The 26,067-nt window shown below is 38.7% G+C and overlaps 1 protein-coding gene across 1 annotated transcript; it reads left to right on the forward strand.

The window, feature by feature from the left end:
• Positions 1-1,388: 1,388 nt before the first annotated feature.
• Positions 1,389-18,316, forward strand: rnf217 (ring finger protein 217). The gene is made up of 7 exons (XM_041805508.1): positions 1,389-2,448; positions 12,932-13,153; positions 13,261-13,425; positions 14,268-14,365; positions 14,453-14,556; positions 17,461-17,532; positions 18,199-18,316. Exons 1-7 carry the CDS (start codon positions 1,468-1,470, stop codon positions 18,276-18,278), a joined length of 1,722 nt encoding a protein of 573 aa, XP_041661442.1. The 5' UTR covers positions 1,389-1,467; the 3' UTR covers positions 18,279-18,316.
• The last annotated feature ends 7,751 nt before the right edge of the window (positions 18,317-26,067 follow it).

Consider the following 26,067-nt stretch of genomic DNA (forward strand, 5'->3'; position numbering starts at 1 on the left):
TTGCTTAAGTTCAAACAATATTTGGTCACTTTGTTTCTCAGAATGCCTTTGGGCATTAGACACTTTTGCACCATGAGTGATGTTACTGACATAATTAGACAAGGCTCACCTTCCTAGAGGAATAATAATGCCAAATGAATGATATGCTGAACATGATGAGAGAAAACTCCCTGGTTCACTGTGCACCTTTCAGTTATGGCCACCTAAATTGACCTACCCTGAGTGATATATAGATTTTCAACATTAAAATGATAGAAATAGTGTAAATTACAGTGGTTGAGGAACATGAAGGTTTTCAAAAAAAATACTTTAGCATGTTATGAGTTGGATTCAAACTGAATTTTTTAGAGTAGAAAAGTTTCCACAGTGTAGTTTAACTTCGAAAGTAAAGTTAACCTAACCCATAAATGTATGAGTTAAATTGAGTTGGTATAACTTAAAATGGCTAAGTACCTGCTATGAAACAAAAACTTTTTATTTAATAAATTATCTCTAATATTTTGAGTTCTAATAACTCGTCAGGAATTGCAGTGTACATTATAGTTTTTAACTTTAAACATTATACTTTGCCACTATTTTCCTTTTTTAAAGAATACATCAAGACTCCTCAGAGACAGTATGCTACTCAAACAGAGTTTGCTAGGCCACAATGTATGTTAACATTTAAGAAAAAAAACATTTAAGTGACTTTGTACATGCCTGATTTAAACAAAATAAATGGCAGTAGCTCATTACTTGTCTAGTGACCCCACAATCACTTTCAGAATAATGTATTCGAAAACAAAGCATTTACATTGAAATCCACTTTTCATGTTACAAAAATGTGAAAATGAAAGATAACTATTTAAGTGTCGTCTTATGGTTGTACAAGTGTGGTTTTGGTGTGCCCTAGAAGATTTTCAGGTCTCAGCATACTGACGTTTGGAAGAATCGACAAGCAGGCTTATATTAATGCTAGATCCCATTGTAACCGCTGGCAGGTTTTCTGTGTCGTTAACGTGTGTAGCAGTTGTTTGACCCATTCTTTGTTATTGTTTTAGATAATGAATTAGTGTAGAAATACACAGCAAAATTAGCACATAGCTGTTTTCGACAGACGTCCCCCCAAGACAAAGAGGTGATGGGACATTTAATAATATCTGTCAGTTTTTCAAGGGATCCCGTTAAAAATTCCATCTTTATCCATTTGGAAATCAAGCCCTGGTCACGTGCTGTTTAACTCGTCTTTGCCATCATTTTCCATCTACTGCCATATGTTTTCTGCATATGATTCTCGTCTCCATCTGCCAGGGCAGCCCTCCACCACTAGGCTTCCCCTCGGCCTATCACTGCCCTCCTTCACGCTGACGACAACACCCGGAAGCACCGAGCCTCCTGCCTGCTTTGTTTTGTTTTGGTAGTAGGAGTTGGATAAGAGACGAACAGGCAAGGCTCAGGGGTCCGTGCGGGCGAGGACCCGCTCACTAAATGGGGAGAGCCATATCGGGGATGGATGATGACGGACCGATAGCTGACGTTTGTAAAATGCCGAGTTTCATCGGCAGCTTCGAGGAGGGGAGGGTGAAATTGTCCCGCAACCTGCCGACGGAAACTTCCTTCACTGACGGCAAAGTTGAACGGCCGGTCAGAGATTTGAGCCGTGGTGTCAGCAGGTCAAACTCCCGGGTGTCTCTGGACGGAGGTGAGGGGCGCGCGGAGGAGAGGAGCGGTGAGGATGAGAAGGATGCGAAGGGCAACAACAACAACAACTGCAACGGCGGAGGAGGAGAGAGGAGGAGGGCGAGCGCTGTCGAGATTTTGAGGAGGAATTTCGGGGTTTCTAAATCTCCCTCTTTTCGTCTAAACACAAACAGTCGGATGCAGCGCGGCGCCGAGAATGACGATCCAGAAGGAGGCGTTAATACAGACGTTAAAAACGGTTATGAAAGCGAATGTAACGGCTGTAAAAAGTCGGCGTTTGAAACGGGCGGCGCTGGGACAGAAAACGAGCCAACCCTGAGTGACTTGACGACTGTGGACGTGCAAGGAGTTGAATTTGTTTCTGGTACAGATCAGTACAGGCACAGCGAAAGAAGCACGGTCAATGTAAATGATTCGTATAATGACAAAGAACACATCTACTGCACTGTTTATTGTATCGCTGATGACAAACACCGGAGAGACGTTGAAATCACGGACGATGAAACAGTCACATCTGATGCACCAGAAACAGACTCAGATACAGGACAGGGCATGGGCTCAAATACCGAACCGGTGCTATACACAGTGGACGACCTGGTGGATCCATTCGGGGATATTGCCCACCACCGTCTGTCTACGGTGGTGGCCGGTACAGAGGCCACATTGCAGAGCTGCCGGGTGTGCCTGGAAGGTAAATCCATCGCACCCATGCCCTGCTGCAGGAAGGCCGTATGTGATGAGTGTCTGAAGCTCTACGTCAGCTCCCAGGTTGGTGTGAGGGAGAGTAGAGGTGGGGAGGAGGGTGGGTGCAGCAGGGTGTCACAGGACTGAGGTTTAACCTGGTCCAAAATCAGGCCACACTGCTGGTTCAGTCAGCAGCTGGCAGTCCTTTAGCAGCCCAAATCAGTCGCCCACACACTTTCTTCCCCTTCACACCTTCTTATGTGTGAAATTTGACAACTTATCTTTCCCAAAGGCAGAAACATGACCAGAAATTCAGGGAAACTATAAAAATATTCCAGCAGGCTGTGGCAGACAATAATTCGACACAGGGTAATTTGATTAAGACATGTAAAAGGGTGATTTTTTTTTTTTAAATTACCTTGTGAAAACTTAGTTTTATGATTTTTTTTTCATGGAAATGTCACACCACCATCTGCACTGAAATCACACTGCTAGGGGTGTTTTGTCACAATAACTTACTCTGTTTGGTTTATTTATCAGAGTTTCCTTTGCTCAGGCTCACTTATTTCAAGATTAATCCCTTACGCTTGTGCTGTTGTACTTTATTAATCCACTTGAGCAAAGGTGCATGATTTTCTTTGGAGTTAAATTTATCCTTCACTTCCCAGTAAAAGCTATTTGTTCATCAAAACGATCAGCTTTATTTGCAATTAGCCTTTCTGCATTAAAATGCTCAAAAGTGCTTAATATTGTAACTAGGGCTGAATGACTTGCAAAAATAATCTAATTGCGATTTGATATGCGATTATTACTAGGAACCTCATCTTGTGTACTTTTCAATAAATTCAAGCAATACATCATTCTTATATTATAACCTACACTTAGTCAAGCAGCATGTTGTTACTTCTCATGGAATGCATTTCTAGAAAACCCCATATAGATAGACGCATTTATGACAATGTGCATTGAAAACTATGAAATTATTCAAAGGAATTAATCCATAGTTGCAGAATCTGAACAGAATGGAGCACCAAGCTTTATGCTATAAAGGAGGAGGCTGTGGTGGAGGAGGTGAAGCTTTGTCGGCAGAAGTGTGATGCATCAGCATTGATGCAAGTAGCGATTAGTGAGCAGTACACCATCTTTAAATGGGCTGCTTTGTTGCGAGAAATAGCTGTGATTAGCTGTGGGAGCTGGGAGGCAATAATTGGTTTTGGCTGGCTATCAGCCAATCCCAGCTAGGGGTATGACTTAAGTGAACTACCGCTAAGCTTCATTAATATTAGACAGAATTAACTAGGACAGAATGATTAATAACATATATCACATTGCAATTATTTTTGCTCACAGTGCCAATTTGATATCAATTACTTTATTGAATGGGGATTTTTGTTTTGTGTCCCCCATTTTAATTAAGAAAACATACATAAAAAAGCATTTTAAACTGCTATTTTGACAGTTAAGTTAAAGCAATATTGCATTGTCTGCGATTTTTAAATTGCAGCATGCTATATAGCCTATATTTTAATCTCATTTGCGATTAATAGCCCACCCCTAATTGTAACATGGATGCAGTAAATGGTTCAAATGAAATCTGGCAAAGCAAATTAATATGAAAACCCCACTTAAAATAATTTGAATAATAATAATATATTAAATAATAGTCCTTTTGAGAACAATACAGAATTTAAACTACACAAAACTCAGTTAAGAAAAATGGGTGATCATACAGATTTTAAATTCAAATAACTTTATAATGGGGGGGGGGGGGGGGGGGCAGCATTAAAAATAGAAAAGTCCAACCAGAAAAATCACAGTTGCAAAAATAATATAGACAGTATATGTGTGTCTTTATACAAATATTAACACTGTAAGCAGAGGATTAAAAAAATGGCTTAGATATTGACAGTGACAACATTTAAATATATGAACCAAGCTGTGCCCAAAAAAATAGAAAGCCAGGAATGGTTTTAAAGCAAAGAGGGTAATATTTTCACCAGAAATAAATATATAAACAGGATGCTGTGAAATGGACCAACACTGAGTAAAAAAAGTGGTTGAAGTGCAATAAAATATCAAAATATCAATGAAAAATATATAAACAGGGGAGTATGAAGTGGACTGGGTAAAAAATGTCTATTAATGCATGAGAAGACAAAGTTACAGTAGTGACTGTTGATTGGTCATCAGAGTAAGAGTGGAGGAGTAAATCAATTCAAAAGGGTGTAAAGAGGTTTTAAAGGCCTATCACAGCTGAACACTAAAGTGAACATACATATTTCTAGTCTTCATTCTAAATCAAGAGCTTCCCTGATAACTGGAGGTTGTGTCATGTAGGTTTGGGACACAGCTATTTCAGATAGCAGATCAGACAATTAGCATTGTAGCTTGCTCCTAGCCCATTAAATGCTCAGTACATCGAGAGAATACCTTTAAAATCAGCTCGCAGTGTTACAGGAAGTCAGTGCTGAACATTAAAATGGGACTTGTGTGCTCTTTAGGCTTCATGCCAGAAAATATGCCTGAGTGTTTTAGGAGTTCAAAGAGAGGCAGGCACATTAGTTTTTTTTTGTTTTTTTTTTTTTAAGTTGGACACAAAGAGTCACAATAGGGACATAATGTTGCTTGTGTGCAGACGTATAAACAGCTACTTTGACAGTAGTTTACTCTATAACGTGCTCCATCAGAGCTTTCTTTTATGGGTTTGACTGATTCACACTTACAATAATAACTTTTAATAATTTTATTTATACAGCACTTTTAAAAAGGTTTTACAAAGTGCTTTGACATGCAGGAAGTAGAACAGACTATTGGATAAACATGTACTTCCACTGTTTTTGTGTAGATGCTAAGGAAAAAGGCTAAAAAATAAAAGGCAAATTGCCAGTCACTTCTCCCAAACACAGCCAAAGTGTTTCAGGATTATTGAGCCCCTTGTAAATGAACTGGTACCAGTCAGCAGCCTTCTGATCATAATCCTTGTTTGATAAAGCTGCATGCTTCCCCTATTAGTCATGTTGTGAGAGATTTGGGAAGGAAGTTACATTTTTGGGCCCTTGCTACTGCTGCGTAATTCTATGTAGATAAAACAGTTTTATCAGTCATCCAGACTGCTTTTATCTGAAATTATCTGGCTTTGATAACGGGACATGAATAATCATACAGACACAGAGCAGAGGCGTCTGATGAGCACACTGAGAAGAAAGATACGGGTCGTGTAAACCCTCCTGTGTAGGTGGAATGCTTTTCCCATTCATGAGCTGGAACACTTATTTTAGCACATATGTTCGATGTTAACCCCAAATAAATCCTGTAAGCAGGCCAGATAGCACATGAAATTTAATGTTCAGTTTTCATGCTCAGTGCTCCTTTAATCCAGACATCATTTGGTCTACGCCACAAATTATATATGAGAGTTAACCTGAATAGTAGCTTGTTGGTGAGCTTGTCAATATAGCCTCAGTCATTTTTATCAACAGCATATCTGTGAATGGGTTACAATCTGGATGTTACATGTAAATGACCATAAGCAGAGGCTGCAGTCCTCAACACTCTGGTCGTGGGAATGATCTTCGGTCTTGCGTTTGGTGCATGTCCTCCCCCATACTCTTTCCCCATGTTTCCTGTCTCTCAGTTGTTTATCAAATAAAGGAAAAAGTCCCAAACAATCCTAAAAAAAAACCTGTGGATGTTGAATATATTTGTCATACAGTTTAGAAGTCACAAAAAGTTATACCCACAATTTTAATACATCACCTTATACAGCAGAAATTTTAATCAGTTTTCTTTACTTTGAGGTGATAAAACATTTCATAACCTTATTGCATTTAAGCTAACATGGAAACAATTAAACTATCAATAACCTAAACCAGAAGTTACAAACCATCCTGATCTACTGGTAGATTTTTGAGCCATTACTGCACATTCACCACGCTATGACATAATGACGTATAATTATGTAACATTATGACACATGAAGCAAATACTCGGAACTATTTCTTGAGTAAACCACTGGGCGGAGTGACACAGTGCAGCAGCCATGTCTGGAGTGTAGTTCTGGCTTTGCATTTAACTTTAAAACATCTCCGTCTCGTAATGTTCCATGATTATTTCATAGCGTGGTGAATGTGCAGGTCACAACTTGTCCACGAGAGCGTTTTGGAGTTGTTGGATTGTGTATTTGATGAGTTTGATGAGGGAAAGCAAAAATTGCGTCTGCTAAAATAGCGTTCGTGGTGCAGCTGGTTTAACGGTCCCCCCAGCTCTAGAAACAGCTTGCACCAACAACTAAAGGAAACAAACCTATTACTAAGACTATAGGAATTATGGCAATGGGCAAATTTGCCAAAATGTTGAAGTATCCCTTTAACAGTAGATGTGCATTAGGTCTAACTCCTGAGTTTCCTTAACCCCTTTAGTTTTTTGATATGATTATACTTTTAAAAATGTGTTTTGTTTCACACTTCAACTAATGTTTTACTATGTTCGAGTGTCATTTAGTTGACACTTTTTTTCCAAAGCAATGCACATCTAAGAGTATTTACAACACATTCAAAACATTTTCACAAGGTCTTTTATTTTGTCTGCCACCACACCAGGGGTTTCCAAACTTTTCCCTCCAAAAGACCCACACAACTGGTCTGGTTGAGGAGATCTCAGGTGGGACATGGGACTCATTCCCCATCCCCACCCCACAAAAATTCCTTCAAATTTCTTATACATTGCAATAGAAAATATTGAACAATTCTTCTGAATGTGTTCATCACTTTAATTTTCTGGCAATACTTTTGAAAATGTTAACCAGTCAGAGAATGTTTAACAAGCTCATGTTTGGTGTCAGTTTTTCAGAACAACCTAAACTTTGTGAAATGAAAACTTTTTCAGTACCTGCCAGTATTTTAAGCTAGCTTTTTCAGCTGCCATTTAGTTGTTGTTGTTAAAAGCTAGGAATTTTTAACTCTCAACTTATATTTTGAGATAGCTGGTATAAGTTTCACAGCTTTTTTTTAGACATGTATATTGTTTGTAGCTAAGTGTTTCACCTGGTCATTTTACCGTACTTTAAATCTGTTAAATATGTGTCAGTTTGGCTTTATTTAAGCTAACTTCTTAACTTCTTAGTCCAACCATTCTTATCTTAGCTAACAAATGTTACACTTCTCTATAACTCAAGCTAATTTCCAGGCTAAAAGAAACCAAACAAGTAGTTCTTTGAAAATTCAAATAACAACCTACTTGTTGAAGCTAACTGTTTGAACTGTTATCCATACTTTAAGCTAGCTAGTGAGCTAGCAAGCATGATTTTAACTGTTTAACTATCACACCTTAGCTATTTTCTTTTAAAATTTATTTCCTTTAGATAACTAATTCTTCCACCCTTCAACCATAACATTGGTCTAAATTGTGAACCAAGATTTCAACCTTTCTTCTGGCTAGCTAACTAGTTTTCAAGCTCCTTCAGTTTTGGCATGTGGTGTCTATGCTCGAGCAGTGCTAGCCAAAGTGTGGGCCCTAGAGGTATTTCACTTAGGTTTCAAAAAAATCATTCAAAATAATGTAAAATCATATTAAATGTATTGATAAAAGATCAAGTCATGTTTAAAATGAGGATAAAATACTTGATGGTGTGTTTTTATTTTAAGTCTCTGATTTAACAAAACACAGCTATTTAAACTCAGCTTGCTCTTTTGTCATTTATTTTGTTTGATGTATTGAACTGGTGTCATGGTTTAACTAGTATTGAATTTACTGGTGACAGTCCAATAAACACTCTACCATGCAGCTTGCCTGCCAATTTTAAAGTCCCTGTAAAGTGATTTAAAAAAAACTTTATGTTTAGTTTGTTGTATGACAGGACACTATTATGAACCATCAGGCCAAATTAAAGTCATGAGAAACATTTTAAAGTTTATCAAACTAAGCTTTAAAACCATGAAGAATGAGGCAGTAAAATATCTTCTAGGTGTGGGCGTGTCAGTTGAATGAGCTGAAGCCACACCCACTCATGAGAAATACAGTCCTCTCCAATTTTATTAAATGCTTCTGATCAGTGCAGAGCTATTTGGGGAGGCAGAAGCTGGGGATTAAATTGACTGTTTTTCTCTCCTGTAGGCTACTGTGGCTGATAGATGTGGGACATTTACCTCACAATGAACAAAAACAGCATGTAGCTGACTGTTTACTTTCAATGAAGGCAGTGACATCAGCTAAAGACAGACTGTACTGAGATTAACTGCTCAGTTATTTTATAAAGACCTTTATCAAAAATTCAGTCATACATAGATCTCAGTGTTTTCATGTGTTTATAGCAACCTTATTCCAACATATCTAGTGTGTGAAAACAAGTTTGAATTTCACTTTACAGGGACTTTAAGAACTTAAAAGTGTCCTCAGAGACATAAATGCTTCTAGGAATGCATTTGCTGAGCTGTAAATTACGTTGACATAAATGAATATTAGATGACTTTGAAGGTGTCCGATTTAAAGAATATATGGCAGTGGCTCATTAATTGTACTTTGTGACCCACAAACAGCAACCCCAGTAATGTTACCATCTCTGAAAGTCAAGTATTCACATTAAAATTCTGTTTATGAAATTGAAATATGATTTTGGCGGCCCCAGAAGATTTTTTATGCCTCAAATTTGGCCACAGCATACTAAAGTTAAAAAAACGTTTTGGTTATTAATTATAAGTGTGTAGTCCTTCTGGCTGTAATTTTTGGTTACCTTTTACAAGTAACTGAGCATATTAATTTTGAGCTTAGCCAGAAATGTACAGCGGGGTAACTGTGACTCAGTGGTAGAGTCGATTGTTTCTCGATGATAAGGTCAGGGGTTTGACTCCAAGCTCCAGCAGCCATGTGCTGATGAGTCCCTGGGCAAGACTGTAAACCCCAAATTGCTCCCAGTGCTTTGTCAGTGGCATGTGATGGTGAATGTATGAATGAGATCAATTCTTACTGATCGCCACTCTACATAGCAGCCTTTGCCATCAGTGTGCAAATGGGCGTGAATGGATTAGTGTGACTTGGGGTGCAAAAAGCACTTTGAGTAGTCAGATTACTAGAATAGTGATATACAAACTCAAGTCCATTTACCATTTACTGTCTTGGTTGCAAACAGGCAACACCCTAATACACCAGCTGTGACTTAAGAGCAGTATTTGTTGTTTTAAGTAAGATTACAGTCACCTCAGTACTGACATAGCTGTTTAATCTTTGCCGGACTAATTGTTTTACTGTTGTAGTTAAGTTCCACTTCACGTCAGCTCATGTTTGATATTTTATGACAGTAAAAGTACAGAACAAGTGAAGGCCACATTTTCAATGCAGTACAAACAGTGACGTGTGTGTGGTAGACAAATAGAGCAGCAGCAGTCCTAACCTGTCAGACCTGTCTGGCTGTGGTCATCACAGCATCACTGCTGTGGCAACAATACTAATACATGAACTCTCTAAAGAAGAGGATACATTATCATTATCATGCATTTGGCTAGTTTTTATTCTGTGTGGCTCTGAGCTGATTGTGAGCGAGAGAGAAAGGGAGACACAGAGAGAGTGTGTTGCACGTGCTGTAGGGGATATTGGGTGTAACGTCACTAGAGGCTGTAGCTTTTGTTCTTTCTGTCTGCTGTCATCCCACAGACACACCAACACAGACATAATGCATTATTATCATGTGTCAGGACAACTGGTCTCACTGGCTTTGATAGACCAAAAGTGTGGGGAGAAAGATGATGAGCTAGAATAAATGTATGAAACAAGTAGGGAAAAGAAGGGAGGAGCCAGAAGACATGCCCTACGAGAAAACAAAGAAAAAAGAGTGCAAGAAAGTGAAAAAAGACACCAGAGAACAAACTTGACAATGCCGTAAGCCTCTCTGTGATACTCCTTAGTCAGATAAGATGACATCTAAACACACACTTACAATACTTTGGCTTTAATTGGCCCCAGGTGTGAACACAGTAACAGAGTATTTGTGTTGTTATGCAACAAAGTAAGGAAAGATTATAAAACAGAAATGAGAGCATACGTTTTGTCCTTTGGGCGAATCTTCAAATATCAGGCACTGTCTCTGGGTAAGGTCATTGTAACTGTCTACAGAGAACTTGGTCTGGACTAACTACTGTGCCTGAGAGTGTGCTTTGATACATATTAACTTCCACTTTCACTATTCATGTTTCCTCCCTCTGCTCTTTTAGTAAATAATTAACCAAGCTCCATTAGTGGTGTGAATATATTCAGCATGTAGAATTGGTACTTGTAAGAGCCTGACTGATAAATCAGATGACTAGCTGCTATATACAATCACAATGTTTTTTTCTGGAACATATGTAGCTTGGGGATATTCTGTAGTGGTGGCGTGGCAAAAAAAACCCTCTTAAGTGTCAAAGTGAAAGCAGATTTCTACAAACAGCAATTAAATAAAAATATGTTATGAACAATAAGTGCATAAATATTCACCCCCTTAAATTCAGTATTTAGTAGATGAACTTTTGTCTGCAATCACAGCACTGAGTCTGTAGGGATAGGTCTCATCAGGCTTGCACATCTGGACACAGGGATTTTACTCCATTCTTCTTTGCAGAACTGCTCAAGCTCTGTCAGGTTGTACGGGGATTGGGTGTGAACAGCCCTTTTTAAGTCCAGCCACATATTCTCTACTGGATCAAGGTCTGGGCTTTGACTTGGCCACTCCAGAACATTCACCATGTTGTCTTGAACCATTTCTGTATAGCTTTTGTCTTGCTGGAACATAAATCTTCTCCCAAGCCGTAAAGGTGGGAGAAAAAAAAACAATTCTAAGATGAATGGTGATGTGGATCCTTTGGATCTGTTCAATTGTAACTTTCCAATTTACACACATCTTCCATGAGAGGATAGTGGAAATTTAATTCATCTCTTTTTTTCTTTACACAAATGTTTTTATTATGTTTGACACAGTAAGAAAAACAGAAATGTAAACCAAAAAAACAAGTGCGACAAAATGCATCAAAAATTCATTAAGAAGCGAATCATAGCCCTATGAATCATAATCGTGCCTAAAGATTCCCACCTCTACCAAGCCGTAGTTCTCTTGTAGACCAAAAAATATTGTCCTCCAGGAATTTCCTATATTTTACCACATTCATTTTATCCTCTACTTTTACAAACTCCCAGGGTTTGCTGCTGAAAAGCATCCCCACAACATGATGCTTCCACCACCGTGCTTCACAGTGAAGATGGCGTGTTTGTGGTGATGTGCAGTGTCTGGTGTCTGGCAAACATAGCGTCCTGACTGAAGACCACAAAGCACCATCTTGGTCTCATCAGACCTAAGAACTTTCCTTTACTTGACTATGGAGTCTCCCATGTGCATTTTTGTGAAATGTAGTCAAGTTTTGATATGAGTTTTCTTGAAGCACTGGCCTTTTCTTTGCCACTCTTCCTTATAGCTTTGGCTGATAAAGAACTCGAGCAACAGTTGTTGTATGCAGAGTCTCTCCCATCTCAGCTGCTTAAGCTTGTAGTTAAAGGTGTCTTGGTAGCCTCTCTCACCAGTGCACTTCTTGCGCTGTCACTCAGTTTTTGAGGAAGGCCTAATCTGTACACATGTGCCATATTCCTTCCATTTATTGATGATGGATTTAACTGGACTCCAGGGGATGTTCAGTGCCTTGGAAATTTTTTGTATCCATCCCCTGACTTGTATTTTTCGGTAATCTCTTTTCCGAGTTGCTTGCAGTTTTAATTTGTCTTTATGGTGTAATGGTAGCCAGGAATACTGAATAACCGGTCACAGATGTCTTAATACTACAATAACTTGAGACACATTCACTGCACTCAGCTGATCCCCATTTCAGTAGTTGTGTGACTTCAAGCACCAAGTGGATGGGCTTCTGTTGAATTAGGTCAGTCACTTTAAAGGGGCTGAATATTTATGCAGTCACTTATTTTATATTACATATAATATTGCATATATTTGATGTAATTTACATTACGTTGTGGTTGTGGAAATCTGTTTTTACTTTGACATTAATGAGGTTTTTTTGTAATTATCTTGACCAGCTCTGACTTTAATTTCAGGGAGGAGCAAAGACAGCCACAAATTCTACTCCACTGCGTCTGAAAAGTGAGAGAGCGCAAAACAATTACAGACAAGCAGCTGTTGAGTAACAGAAAGGTTTTTAAGAGCTGGGCCTGGAAAAATGCAAAATAATATGCAGGATTTGAGACAAGACAACACAGCCAGTTTATTTAATAATTCAAAATTTCTTCACAAAATATGTTTAATTATTGCAATCATAAAATCATTTAAAATAATTGTGATTATGGTTTTTGACATAATCAAGCAGCCCTAATATCCATCATAAGCAGATACAGACTTGGACCAAGTAGCAGATGATGCTGTACTTGGTATCACTACTTTCTATGTGGCTTTGTACACAAAGAAGTACACTAATACCTTAAAAGTTTAATTAATTTGTAGATTTAGCATTTAATATTTATCTCATTGATATTGCAGTTGAATCAACTTTGATTTGTGATTTTCCTCGCAGTCTTACCTTTCTTCTTTTTTGTTTCCCAGGTGCGAATAGCCAAATCATACATCAGCTGTCCAATCCCAGAGTGCAGCGGCTACCTGGAGGAGGGAGTGGTGGTTTCTCATTTAACCCCTGAAGATCTAGCAAAGTATCGATACTTTTTGGAGCTGAGTCAGCTGGACTCCAGCACCAAACCCTGCCCCCAGTGCAGCCAGTTCACCTCTCTGAAGGAACACAGCCACAACCGCTCAGAGCACAAGTACAAGGTGACTGGATTAGTAATGCAGGCCTCACGAACGAAATGTAAATAACCAAATTCCATGTAAAGCTGATACAAATCATTTTATGCTTATTTCTCCTGTCTCCTTTGTAGATCCAGTGTAGCAATTGCCAGTTTGTGTGGTGCTTTAAGTGCCATGCACCCTGGCATAATGGGTTAAAATGCCGCGAGTACAGGAAAGGAGACAAGCTGCTACGAAACTGGGCGAGTGTGATAGAGCATGGACAAAGAAATGCTCAGAAATGTCCACAGTGCAAGGTAAGAAGCGGGAGCTGAAAAGACTACACACTGATGTGATACAGTGGGTGCACGTTAATGGAAAGTTTGTTGACTGATGGAGGGTAAAAGTACTGCAGATGAGTGAATCGATGGAGGTTAAGAAGGCTGAGAGTGGGGATACATGATAGATGTAGAGCTGTAGAGGAATAGATGGACGCCTAGCATTAAGGTACATGTAGAACAGCAGAGGAAAAATGCACAGGCAGGAAGCATATTGCTTCTGCTGCATGTAACTAAATCTGTTTGACTCACTCCAGCAGCATTAACCCTTAGTCTGGTCATAAGCAAACTAGTTTACACAATGTCTAATTTGACTATCAGAAGACGATTAAAGCATGCAAAGATACAACTAATCACTTGTACATGGGAACTGTTCGCTGACAGCCACAAACACTTTCCATCTGTGTTAATCGCCCTGATGCTCTGTGTCTCTGAGTTTGTGCTCTGGCAGCAGAGACAGGATCCTGTTCAACTGTGAAGCCAACAAATTGGTTTCATGCTGTGTTTAGCTGGAAAAGAGTCTGAGAGCAGCTGGACAGAATGCCCAGTTTGTAGTTTGACTTTTCACAGCTACAACCGCCAAAAAGCTGAGATTCATTAAGAGTTGTGTTGCATAAATAGTGCACTAAACCTCATCAGCCGGTACTGCACTTCAGCATTGGTTAAGCTGGAAAAAATTTGAGTTTTAAAATAAGTTGGGCAGAAAAGAGGTTGACAACATAATATTGTATTCAAATTAGTTCTTAACCCAGAGCATCAAAGGCTAATGCTTGCAGTCTTTATGTGTTTTGCATCTTATTTCTGCATCTGTCTGTCTGTAGATCCATATCCAGCGTACAGAGGGATGTGACCATATGACATGCGCACAGTGCAACACTAACTTTTGTTACCGCTGTGGAGAGCGCTACAGACACCTAAGGTAAAAGGACCTTTCTTTTTGTGACTCCATTCTTGGAGTGGATTTCTGTGCGATGGTTTGATTTTCTCTCAATTGTCCTGCCTTCAGATTTTTTGGTGACCATACATCCAACCTCAGTGTGTTTGGATGCAAGTTCCGCTATCTACCTGATAAACCTCATCTGAGACGCCTAATAAGAGGATCTGTATGCGGTAAGTTGTGTGTCTGTTGGGAAAGCAAACTATAACTGCATCTTCTTTGAGTAGAGATAAACATATTTATGTATGAAGACTTCTATGTTTTTTGTGGGATTACAGTGTTGGCCAGCTGGTCAAGTATTTTGGTGTGAGATTCCACAAAAACTAACGGAAGGTTTGGTATGAACTACGGTATAAAATTTCAAGCCAAAGGTTAATTCCTGCTGAATTACCCTGACTTCCTTCATTGCACTGCAATCAGATTAACATTTAATTTGACAATTCAATATGATATAACACTGTACCATACAAGACCATACCATACCTGATCATACCATGTGACAGGATATGATATATTTCAGTATAATACCAGACAATACAACGCAATACAATATGGTATAGTACAGTGCCACTACATACTATGCAATACAATCCTGTAGCATGTGATTCAATTACTAAACAAAGCGATAAAACAGGATACCATAAAATTCTAAAACCATGTGAAATGATACAATCAGATAGGGTACAATATTACACCAGATGATTCAGATTTTTTTTTATTGTTGAACGAAGGGAAATTAGTAAGACAATTAAAAAGACAAGGTGCACAAAGACAATCAGTAGTGAGATAAGACCCAATTAAAAAGCCTTAAAGTCAGACTTACAAAAACACAACTTAAAAACCAACATATACAAAATCAGTAATAAAAAATCAGTCCAGAATTGATGCAGAAATAAAAGATTACTACCAAGTAATTCAAGGCGCAATGTGAGGATGTGCAAACGAGCAATAATAGTGCAAGAAGAACAAGAGCAAACTAAGAGTTAATTGTGGTTAAGTAAATAAATATTACTGGGGATAAATGAGACTTAGGGTCTTTTAGAGTTCCTCACAGGAGCCCTGAAACAACAACTTGAGGGCAAAAAGTCAATCTTGATTTGAAGTGGATGACTATGACAATCCTGAATAGTATCAGCTCTCCTCAGGACTTGCCTGTTATAAATGGCCATTAAGCAAGCCTACTGTCACCCTGAGATTTCTCAAGCAGGTTTTATAATACTACTAAGACGATTCTTATTGGCCGAGTTTAGGTTTTAAAACCATGCAACAACACTAAAGGTTTAAACTAACCTTGCAGAGCAGATGGATTTGCCAGTCTGTCATTACGCAAATCCATCCATTCATCTTCAAAAGCTCCACACTGAACTTGGTTTTGGGCCAATCAGTGTCATCTGAGTAGAACATGGTGGGTGCTACAGGCTGGGCTTAGTTGTACTGAAAACCACAACATGTCTCTATGAAAACATGAGCATAGAGCTGCACCAAAAGCTTTACAAGGCGGAAGAGATGTTTTTTATATTTCTCCAGCCTGCTTCGCCATGGGTTTGCAATTGTTTCGAGGGAGGTTCTACTGTAAGTGTATACAATACCTGCTACTGCTGATGTAGAAAAGCAGCAGGTTTTCTCAGAATTATGCCTCATTTTTTTTTAATAAAACAATAGTAAAGAGCTACACCATAAGCTTAGCGGAGAATACGTTTCCACTCTTCTCCCGACCGTCCTCAGCATAAGTTTAATCCACATCATGCTTCACTTTTATGCACTATGGTAGAGTTTACCTCTCAAGCTGACGTCACTTTTGGAGCTGCTTGTGCGTACAACCTAATTCTGTCTTGTCACCCCTAGTGGCCCGTCATGAATGTGACTGACAGAATGTTTGTCCGATCACATTCTGAGAATTTTTTGAAAACTCCTGCCCTTTCCAAACGTCCTTGATGGGAGCTTTCCCAGACAAATGTGAAATAGATCCGTGGATGGATTTATAAAACAGTCTATCTGGCATGTCAGGTTAGGTTAAAACAGAATTAATAAAACTTCTGTAAAAGAGATTCATCATCTCAGAGGAAACATGGTAAGTTCTCATTTTCCTTTAAAAGAGCAATCTTTGCTGAACCCTTTTGGAGGTAACATCAGCATGGGATTCAAAACACAGTTTATTATCAAGAAGAACACCCAGATATTTGTAGCTCTGCACCATATCAACATCAGCTGTTCTGATAACAGTTGTGAGTGGAAAAGAAGACTTTCTAAGATCAATAATCAATCTTTGGATATCATGAATAAATTGTAAAGAATTATTGTCATTAATGAAATGTTAACTCCTCTGGTGTACCAACATTCCTTCAGCCTGATTTATTGCCAATAATTCTGCTTGAGTAACTGTCTTTTAGAATACATATGACCCAATAAATCAGCATAACAATGCCACAGAATAGTATTTCTCATTAAGTTCTGAATAGAAATGTCACACCAGACTGCATGTTGCTGCATTCTTTATTGTACCACTGAAGCAAACAGCCATGTCTCACCTCTCTATCAGTATAAACTCCATGTTGTCATCCCTGTATGTGCATAGAGTAGAGCTTTATACTGAAGGGTGGAACCATCACGGATCAAATTATGTTTCTAATAATTATCTTTTCACACTTACGAAACGTGCACACCAGTGAGCATCCAGGAAGATGAACTCTTCCAGTGGACATGTTTGACTCTGCTCTCAGTGACAGCTACAGTGAGTTTTATCAACTGACTGCTTGTTGAACTGAGATAATTGGTGCCTGAACAAGAGCCATTTACCCATTACAGCTCACATGGCTGTCTTCATACTGCAGACTGTTGCACAGATTTTTGCATGTAATGAAGGATGTTTTTCTGGATCATTTTCCTCAAATGTGCTCCACATTTTGTATCCATCACAGCCAAATTACAGCACTGGTAGCTAAATGCTAAAAACGTTTCTGCAAGGGTGCACTCCGATTCAACTAAAAGTTGCAGCACTTTAAATTTGGATCATGCTAATTCTATTCCATATGACATTTTCTCATTATGACTCCCTTTTTCTCTGTTTCCTTTCACAGCCACTAAGGTGCTGATAGCTCCAGTGGTCATCCTGCTGGTCGTGGTGCTCGGAGCGCTCGCACTGGTCATAGGTAACATAATTATTTGCATGGGCACACATGCACATTAGGGAGAAGCTGCACAGAGAGCAGTAAACAGATCCCAGCGAATCAGTTTGGCTCCATTACAGATTTTTTCTTCTGCACAACAAAGCGGGTCCACCGTGTGTGAAAAAAAGCAACACAATCATGCTAAAAACACGCTTCACATTAGCATGCATGACTGAAATGTGCACAAAAAGAGTGTTGTTGTTTTCCAAATGCCAAAGCTTAGACCCAGATAATGGCTGTCTGTGTTGATACTGAAACGACATTTACTGGTAATATCATCCAGCTGCACTCTGTTTGTACTGAGTGAAACAGTATTATGAAGCATTGAGGCCTGAGCTGAACTGTAATTAGTGTTAATCTTTTTCCCGTGTCTGTGCGACTGACAGATGATCTGCTGCGGGCTAACATGCCATGATGGGAGATTCATATTTATTTTCATCGCTAATAGAATCAGCATTGTGCTGCTGTCTCTCCATGGTTGTCTCTTTTTCAGCACAATTAATTCCACATAGGCAAATCAGTTTGTAGTGTGCTTTAAGATGGAATAAACAGTCATAGGGCATGTAAAACTTCCATAATTTATGATTATTATGCGACGTTAATGAAGTTGCATCACTTTTCCTTTACAATCTTCCTCTCTCTGTGCAGGTTTGGTTGTTTTTCCGGTCTACTATGTGTGTAAGAGACGGAAGAAGCAGCGCACTCAGGGCTCAGGGCGCTGGATCTGAAACCTGCCCTGCACTTAACACACAAACACACACAGCTGGAAAAAAAACACCCACATCTCCTCAGGGATAAACAGCCTGAGTCATCACCACATTAGCAACGGCAATTAGGGGAGTACGTAAATCGACGGTGAGTGATGCTTTGATGATACGTCATCACGTTGAGAGTGGATTTTTGAGCAGAGAGGGATGAAATAATCATTTTACAGCTGTCGGATACTTCAAGAAGACTTTCTCGCAAACTTTCAGGATAATAAACAAAGGTAACTCACACATGCAGTTTTGTTTACACACATACTGAAATACGTGTAAAAGGAGCAAACTTTTGAGCTTCGAGGTTACCCTGACATGATTACAAACTGGATGCTAAATTTGCCACAGTGTTGCTGGAGCAGGAGGAGAAATGAGAGGAATCAAATTCTCCTTGTACGGAACTTTTGGATGTCTTCTCCTCCTATTTCTGCTGCAGCCAGTTGGGAAAAAGTGCAAGATGGAAACCGAATTTGGAATAAGCCATGATATAGTGATGCAACATTTATTTTGTTCACTTTCCTCAAGTCTTGCTTTCTTTCCAAAATGAAGGACTAATATTTAAAGGGTTGATTTCTAATTATTCAGTGTTTAAACTTGAGTCTGCCTCAAGTTTTGCTAGAATATTTAAAATCTTATCAGTGAGACTTTGCTTAAAAGCCAAACCTTCAAAAAGGGGTCGTATTTGCAACCCCATAGACTCTAAAAGCCAAGTGGAATTTCAACTAGCCTCCATTGTTTTTCTATTTAAAAATCTTCCTCCTGTCTGTCCCTGTTGTCCTCACTTCTCCTTTGCCCTGCTTTCTGCCTGCTAGGCCAACCGGCTGGCTGGATGAGAGGGAAACAAACTCTCCTCCCCATGTCGTCTCTGCTGTTTGCCAGTGTCTGCATCATCAAAAAAAGCTAAGCTGCTGTGCGGCAACTGTGCCAAAACAAATCGCTGAACATGGCAGGACAGACCTGTCCCTTTGTTCGATTTTTTTTTTGTTATTGTTATTGTAGATTTTTTTTTGTTTTTGGGGGCTTGCCTGTTGTAGAGGTTTGGGGGGTGTTGCTGTCAGCGTGGTGGAGTCTGCATAAGAAATGGACTTGTAGGAATAATATGCATGAGGTAGTTAAAATGCTGATGTAAAAGAGTAGATTTAAACCGACTGATCATGCTTTTGAAACTGGTACGCATGGAAAAAATAAGAGTATTTAAGATTCAGACTTCATCAACTTAGGTAGTTTGCTTCAAAGCATTGTAGATTTCAATCAAAAGTAAATATCAGGATGCTGTGCACTGAAAATGCAGTGGATTTTTATCACAGGAATTAATGCAGAGTTTGGTTTGTGTTTTAATCTTGCAGTGGTGAGAAGACATGATGGTTTTATTGCACACTCACACCCTGTTAGCTCATCCACACTGGCACAGTCTGCAAAAAGCACACACACTTGAAGAGCTGCCAGGAAACAGAAGATTTTCAAGAGCTTTAAAGGTCGTCACCTGGCAGCAGCAGCAGCCAGCTCACTGTCCTCCCCTGCTCCCTCTATCCTCTCCTTCCTGCTGTCTTTGCTTACATTTGAAAGTGAGCACACTTCCACTTAAAGCTGCTGTTTGGATGCTTTCAAATGTGTCAGTCAAGTGCAATTGTATATGTTAGACACTGATTTTCTTTTTCTACTCACCGGTACATTAATTTAGTTTTACCGCTCCATTGTGAGGGGTTAATGAGTGAGTAGACTCAAAGAAAACAAGCAGAAAGACGAGGATGAGCACAATCTGGCTGCACGTAAGAGATGTTACAGTGTGAAAGGATTTGAATTAGGGGATAATTCTCCACTTGAAACAAACACTGAAGATAGGAGCTCTGGCAGATTTGTTTCAGAGCATTTTAATCCAGAGATGAAGTGATGGTATCATCACTGTATTTTCACTAAATCCAGGATTTAAAGCATGAAGGGAAAGCAGAGTTGACATTCATGCATGTTGAACATTTTTCAGTGCTCCCCTCAACTCGACTTTTTGGTCCTAGGGATCTGAAACCTTTTCTATATCTACAAATCAATTACCACCAACTGCTCCAGAAGACGACACACAATATGTCGTGCCACGCTGCTTTCAGTGTGCCCTGACTCTGGGTTTCATACTGCTCTCAGGGAGATTGTTTTCTCTTTGCTGCTCTCAGAGCCCTCCATCTACACAAACGGTGCCACAGAAATCGCTGAATTTCTTCCTGATGCCAAGCGCTGCCCAGCAACCATCTTTAAAGCCAGGGAGTATAAAAACACTGTAGTTTTGAGAGATTCAGATATGTCAGTGATGCAAACACTGTATGTGCTGCATGAGGGCCTGGAGTTGCATCTAGAGAGGGTAACATGAAGATATGCACAAGACAGCCTTCACTGGGGAGTTTAATGTGTTAATTAAATCGCCAAATGAAATGTTGCTACTACTGTAATTGTTCACTCACATTGTGTGCATGTGTTTCATCTAACTGCTGAAGTAGTGCTACACTGTCATGTGAAATTAATAGATTTTTTTGTTAATTTGAATGACAACTGATTGTGTGATGGGTGTTTATACTTAAAACCGCAGAGAGATTCATCAGAGGAGGGAAATCTTTCTTAAAGTCCCTGTAAAGTGATTTTAAAAATTTGTATTTTAGGTTTGTTGTATGACAGTCCACTGTGTTATGAACCATCTGGCCAAATTTCAGTCATGAAAAATATCTTGAAGTTTATCAAATAAAGTTTCAAAATCATGAAAAGAGAAGCAGTAATATCTTCTCTAGGATGGTGTGGGAGTTGAATGAGCCGAAACCACACCCACTCACGAGAAATACGCTTTCGCTTTCTGATTTTTAAAAAAAATGCTAAGGCCTGAATGAAAAAAAACATCTGTCTGCTATGCAGCTATGTTACAGCCCTTTTTTTAAAGCCACCAGATAAACAATCATATTTAGGGCATGATAGGCAGACAGTCTAAAAGTCTTCAATGATGATTAGAATTGGAACTTTAGTATTGCAATGCTAACAGACATGAGGGATTGAACTATAACTACTATGAGAGAGACAAACCCACTGTCTGTTTCTTTTAATCATCCATATCTAAAGATAAGTGAAATATGGATTATAACACACCTTTAGCAGGTAAGATGTTTGTTCCTGCTGCATCTGGTTCAAGTGAAAAATAGACAAGCACTCCGGTGATTAGCCTTCCCCCTGATCTTGTGGTGAACTCTGGTCAGAGCACAGCTGCCTGGCTCTGTACCAGATGATAAAATTTGGCATAAAAATGGCATAAATTTCTCCCTTATGATGCTTTTAATGACCTGTTGGCCACCATGGCTGATAAATTTGGGAAATTTCCCCTCACAATGAACAAAAACACAGCATGCAGCTGGCTGTTAACCTTCAGTGAAGGAAGTGACATCATCTAACAACAGACTGTATTGAGATTATCTGCTTGATGAGTTTATATTGCTGTAGCATTAGGGGGGCGGGGCTATTTCCCATAGCAGCTGGTGACATCATGGGCTGCCTTGTCCAATTAAAACCAAGCCAGGAAGGAGGAGAAAAGTTTCTAACAGTCTATAGAAAACTCTGTCACACATTGATGTCAGTGTTACCATGTTTCAAGCAACCTTTTTTCAACATATCTAGTGTTATCACACAAATTTTGTATTTCCTTTACAGGGCCTTTAAAGTTTCTCAACAGTTTACTGTATATCACTAAGGAGCTCATTGATCATTTTACCAACAGAAAATAAACAAAAGTGCTCATTTTGTAACAGATAAATTATCAATTGTCAAGTCTTAGCACCCAACTTGTAAAAAGCTTGATTTCAATACTATGGCTCTTGCCATCTCTTCCTTCTGTAGCTGAAAGTGACCATATTTAGACAAGATAGGCTCTGCTTTATCTCTTCGCAGCACAACATGATCGAAACATGTCAGTCACATAGCCACATCTTATCTATTTCTCACCCTAAATGAAACTAAATGTGCAAAACAGGCTTCATGCTGCATGGCAGATGATTCCAAACAGGCACTAAAGCTCATACACTTGTCAAAATTTTAAGTTTGGTTAAAAAGCTACTGAGAAGTAAGAGTTTGTTTTACCACATGCAGCCAGTGCCATCACCCTCTCCTGGTCACCTGAAAGAATGCAGGTTTGGCCCCCTCCGTGTTGGCTATATGTTTCAAACTTAGATGCTACACAGAGCCACATTTTGGTTTTAAATTTTACCGCATAGTTCAATCTGTTTTCAGCTTCAGGACAAGAGCAAATTATTTGTTTTAATGAAAGTATTTGTCCTGAAAAAATCTGATTTATCTCTCTCTCAACTGTAATCCCCCTGCACATGATTTTTTTCCTTTTTCCAGCTGATTTAATGTTAAATGCCATGTGAAAATGCCATCATTTTGTCTTTGTTTTGTTGTTTAGTGCACATTACTGACTTGATTGCTGACATTTATCCGAACACTAAGTGACTGTTGGCTGTTTGAGCGCCATTGTGGCCAATGATTTTTCCTTCACCGGGGCGTGTTGGCTGGCTCATACCCCTGGCTCTTTCTGTTTGTGTTACAATCCCATTATATTTATATCGGCATAAGTATGAAAAAGTGCCTTCACAGCCATTATAGATCAGGGTTTGCCAGCAAAGCATACGGTCCAGGGCCTTTGGGTGATTCCCAGAATTACAAATGGGTAAAATGTATCACAGTAGTAAAGTTTGAGAACAGCCAAAGCAAAGTGTTATATATAAGACAGTTATATTAGGCTTCAGGCATTGTAAGCTGCTGTTAGAAGTATATATGCATCTGTTATCCTAACTCACAGGGCAATCTGCAGTGCAATCACGCTTTCTATTAACATTTCCTTGCTAAGATTATACCAAAAGTTTTGCAGGAACATCAATACAGGGTGTCAGCTCAGACCCAAATACTCTTGTACTTTTGCACAAGATTAACCGTCACTTTATTTTGGCTCTCACCAACATCACACTCTGAACCCTGGAGATGAAAACCAGGGAGCGTTAGCACAATGAGCCCTCTTGAGCGCTGAAAAAAAATCATTGATTTAGTATGCATGATGATGCTTAGTTAAGGAAGTGATTATACAAACAATCAATTGATTACATGTCTGGTTACCAACAAGAAAGTAGTTTCAACTCAGGAGGCATGTTTTATAAATGTATTTGCTTTGCATTTAGATGTGTATGGTCAGGGTTTCCCTCATACAAATGAAGCATTTTATCACAAATCACTTTTCTGTTGTCATGGATGTTCAACATGTCTGATGTTATTATTGCTCACTCTGCCAGGCACAAACACTGTTTTACTTTGAGCATCTGATGAATAAACTACACTGGGTCAAATGCTTCAAATCTCATGTTTTTCTCTGAATCAAAATGTCCTGCAACATCATTAACCCTCTTTTGACAAGCCCCGAATGTTTCTCTGATTTTTTTCCATGTTTTACTGCAGACTGAAAACTTGTATGAATACCTGTCTATTGGTTGGTCATACAGTTCATTGCAGTAACATCCGCTTCTTCTTTAATGGGGAAACTAAGTTGTTACTACAGTTTTATGTCAGCAGGGGTCAGAAGTGCACTGCATGAGGCAAATCCCCATAACCAGGATTTTTACTACATGGAATGGCTTCATGTTAAGACATGTTGATTTAATCAGATTTACATTAGCTTTATATATTTATGTTGTCTAAAGAAACACACTTGGTCTCTACATCTTTGAAAACATTTAAAAAATAGATATACATGTAGGCTGCCATTTTGTCCAAAGCATTCTGGGTAATAATGTCATCTGGTTGCATTGTTATTGTTGTCACATCTTTTTTCTTCTTCCTCAGTGTCTTCTTTGCTGAGACTGCACTTAATTTTCTAATTTTGATGTAATACAGTCAGCATGTCTTATCTTGCAGCGTTCTAGAGCTTCTCAACAGGTCTCACCTCAGGACTCACTACCAATTACACATGTCCAAAAAATTCAACCAATCAAATTTATTTGAGAAAAAATGTTCTATTTTGGACCTTGGCTGGAACAAAACATTTGATTGAGAAGCACACATCATCTGTAATTATGCACTTAAAGTGAATCACTACAGAAGCCCTGGAAGGATGTGCATGCATTTAATCGCATTTCCTGTGATCAAATGTATTTTTTCCAGAAAAAAATCAACACATAATCATGGTAAAACAAGCTTTGTTATTCAAAGATAAGATTAATAAATGGAAAAAAATGTAATGGTTGTGATACATCACAATTGTGGTATTCACTTAATACAAAAAATGTTTTTACTTATTAATTACATCAGTTCTAACATTAGATATTTACTTTATAATGAATTTATATCATCATTATTATTACACATAGCCGTTATACTCAACGTGGGGCTCTTTGGTGATGACTTGTAGCTCTTTTTGGTCTTACCTAGAAAAATAATTCCCCCAGCAAACCTTGGATAAGGGGATATTTTGTCCTAAAATAATCAGTCGCAAGTCATATCCATTAATTATTTCCCACGCTTATACAGCAGCTTTAAATGTCAAATCTACTTGTCAGCATTTATTTTTGGTCTGTATATACCCGTCGGATGTGTACAAGAGAGAACATGTGATATGAATATCACTGATTCTTGAGAAAAAGGCGGAACATGTTCAGACCTTGACTTTGTACTTTTGTTTAACTACATTAATTTGAAGTGGAGATCTGTGTTGGCTGAGGTCTCAGTTGTCAGTTGTGTGTAGGAACAGATTTTTAATTCATTTTTTTCCAAAATATTACCCCTTTGCCAATCATTCCTTGACTTGTGTCAACTCTGTCAGACACATGAAAACATATTTAATTTTAATCAAAGTGATTATGGATGAATGTCAAGATTTCATTTATCTAATACTGGTATGCAGTTATGATATTTCAAAATAAAATGCTTTTTTTCCCCCTTTTTTCCCACTCATTTGAAGTATCCTGCAGCCTTTGAACTTCATAATCTTTATTGTTAATATTCCCATATTGAACTCATCTTTTTAAACAAATGATATGATTGAAGACAGATTAGCTGGTATTGTAACAATCAAGCAGAGTAAAATAAACATAGAATAATGCATTCTTTTTTGGGGGGTGAAGAAAACCATCATCTGACATAGTTGGTGCACGTCTGGTGGAGTTAACAATGGGGATAAAAAGTGATCACTTAAACTAGCTTTTTAACCTAAATATGTATGTTGATTAACTATAGATAGAGGAAAATGATAGTGAGGGGTGAAACCAAGCTCTCTGCATGTTCTGATTACTATTATTAAGTAGTTATTATATTCTTTATAGCTATAGCTATATAGTTCTAATGTACTGGCACCAAACTAGAATGGATGCAACTTGTCTCCATACATGTAAATTAAGAGACCCTAACTTCACAAGTCAATTTATATAAATAACATTGTCCTTTTGTGTTTTATTTCAAACGTAAATTTGAGGTTTTTATGCCAGGGTTTTACCTCTGAAGAGAAGCCTACAGTGCTTCTTCCAGTGCTGACACGTGGACATAAATGTCTCATTTATTTGTTTCTCTAATAACAGTTAACCCCGTGTTGTGTTCAATGAACGCAGATAACAGTCAGGAACTATGTCCGGTTAAGAGAATTAGCAAATTACAACAGCGCGAGCCCATTGGCTCGTGCTTGAAGCTCCGCCTGAGAGCTAGCCCGGCGCGTGACATCCTAGGAAACCCGAGTACACATTGACCTGACGGCCGGTGC

Source organism: Cheilinus undulatus, linkage group 14, assembly GCF_018320785.1.
Source record: "Cheilinus undulatus linkage group 14, ASM1832078v1, whole genome shotgun sequence".
Lineage (NCBI taxonomy): Eukaryota > Metazoa > Chordata > Actinopteri > Labriformes > Labridae > Cheilinus > Cheilinus undulatus.

What these genes read in the sequence shown, in the direction of transcription:
- rnf217 (XM_041805508.1), top strand. Translation starts at nt 1,468, where the DNA reads ATGGGGAGAGCCATATCGGGGATGGATGATGACGGACCGATAGCTGAC. An exon ending in GCTCAGAGCACAAGTACAAG is followed by an intron (nt 13,154 to 13,260) that starts GTGACTGGATTA and finishes TCTCCTTTGTAG; the next exon opens with ATCCAGTGTAGCAATTGCCA. An exon ending in AGCGCTCGCACTGGTCATAG is followed by an intron (nt 17,533 to 18,198) that starts GTAACATAATTA and finishes CTCTCTGTGCAG; the next exon opens with GTTTGGTTGTTTTTCCGGTC.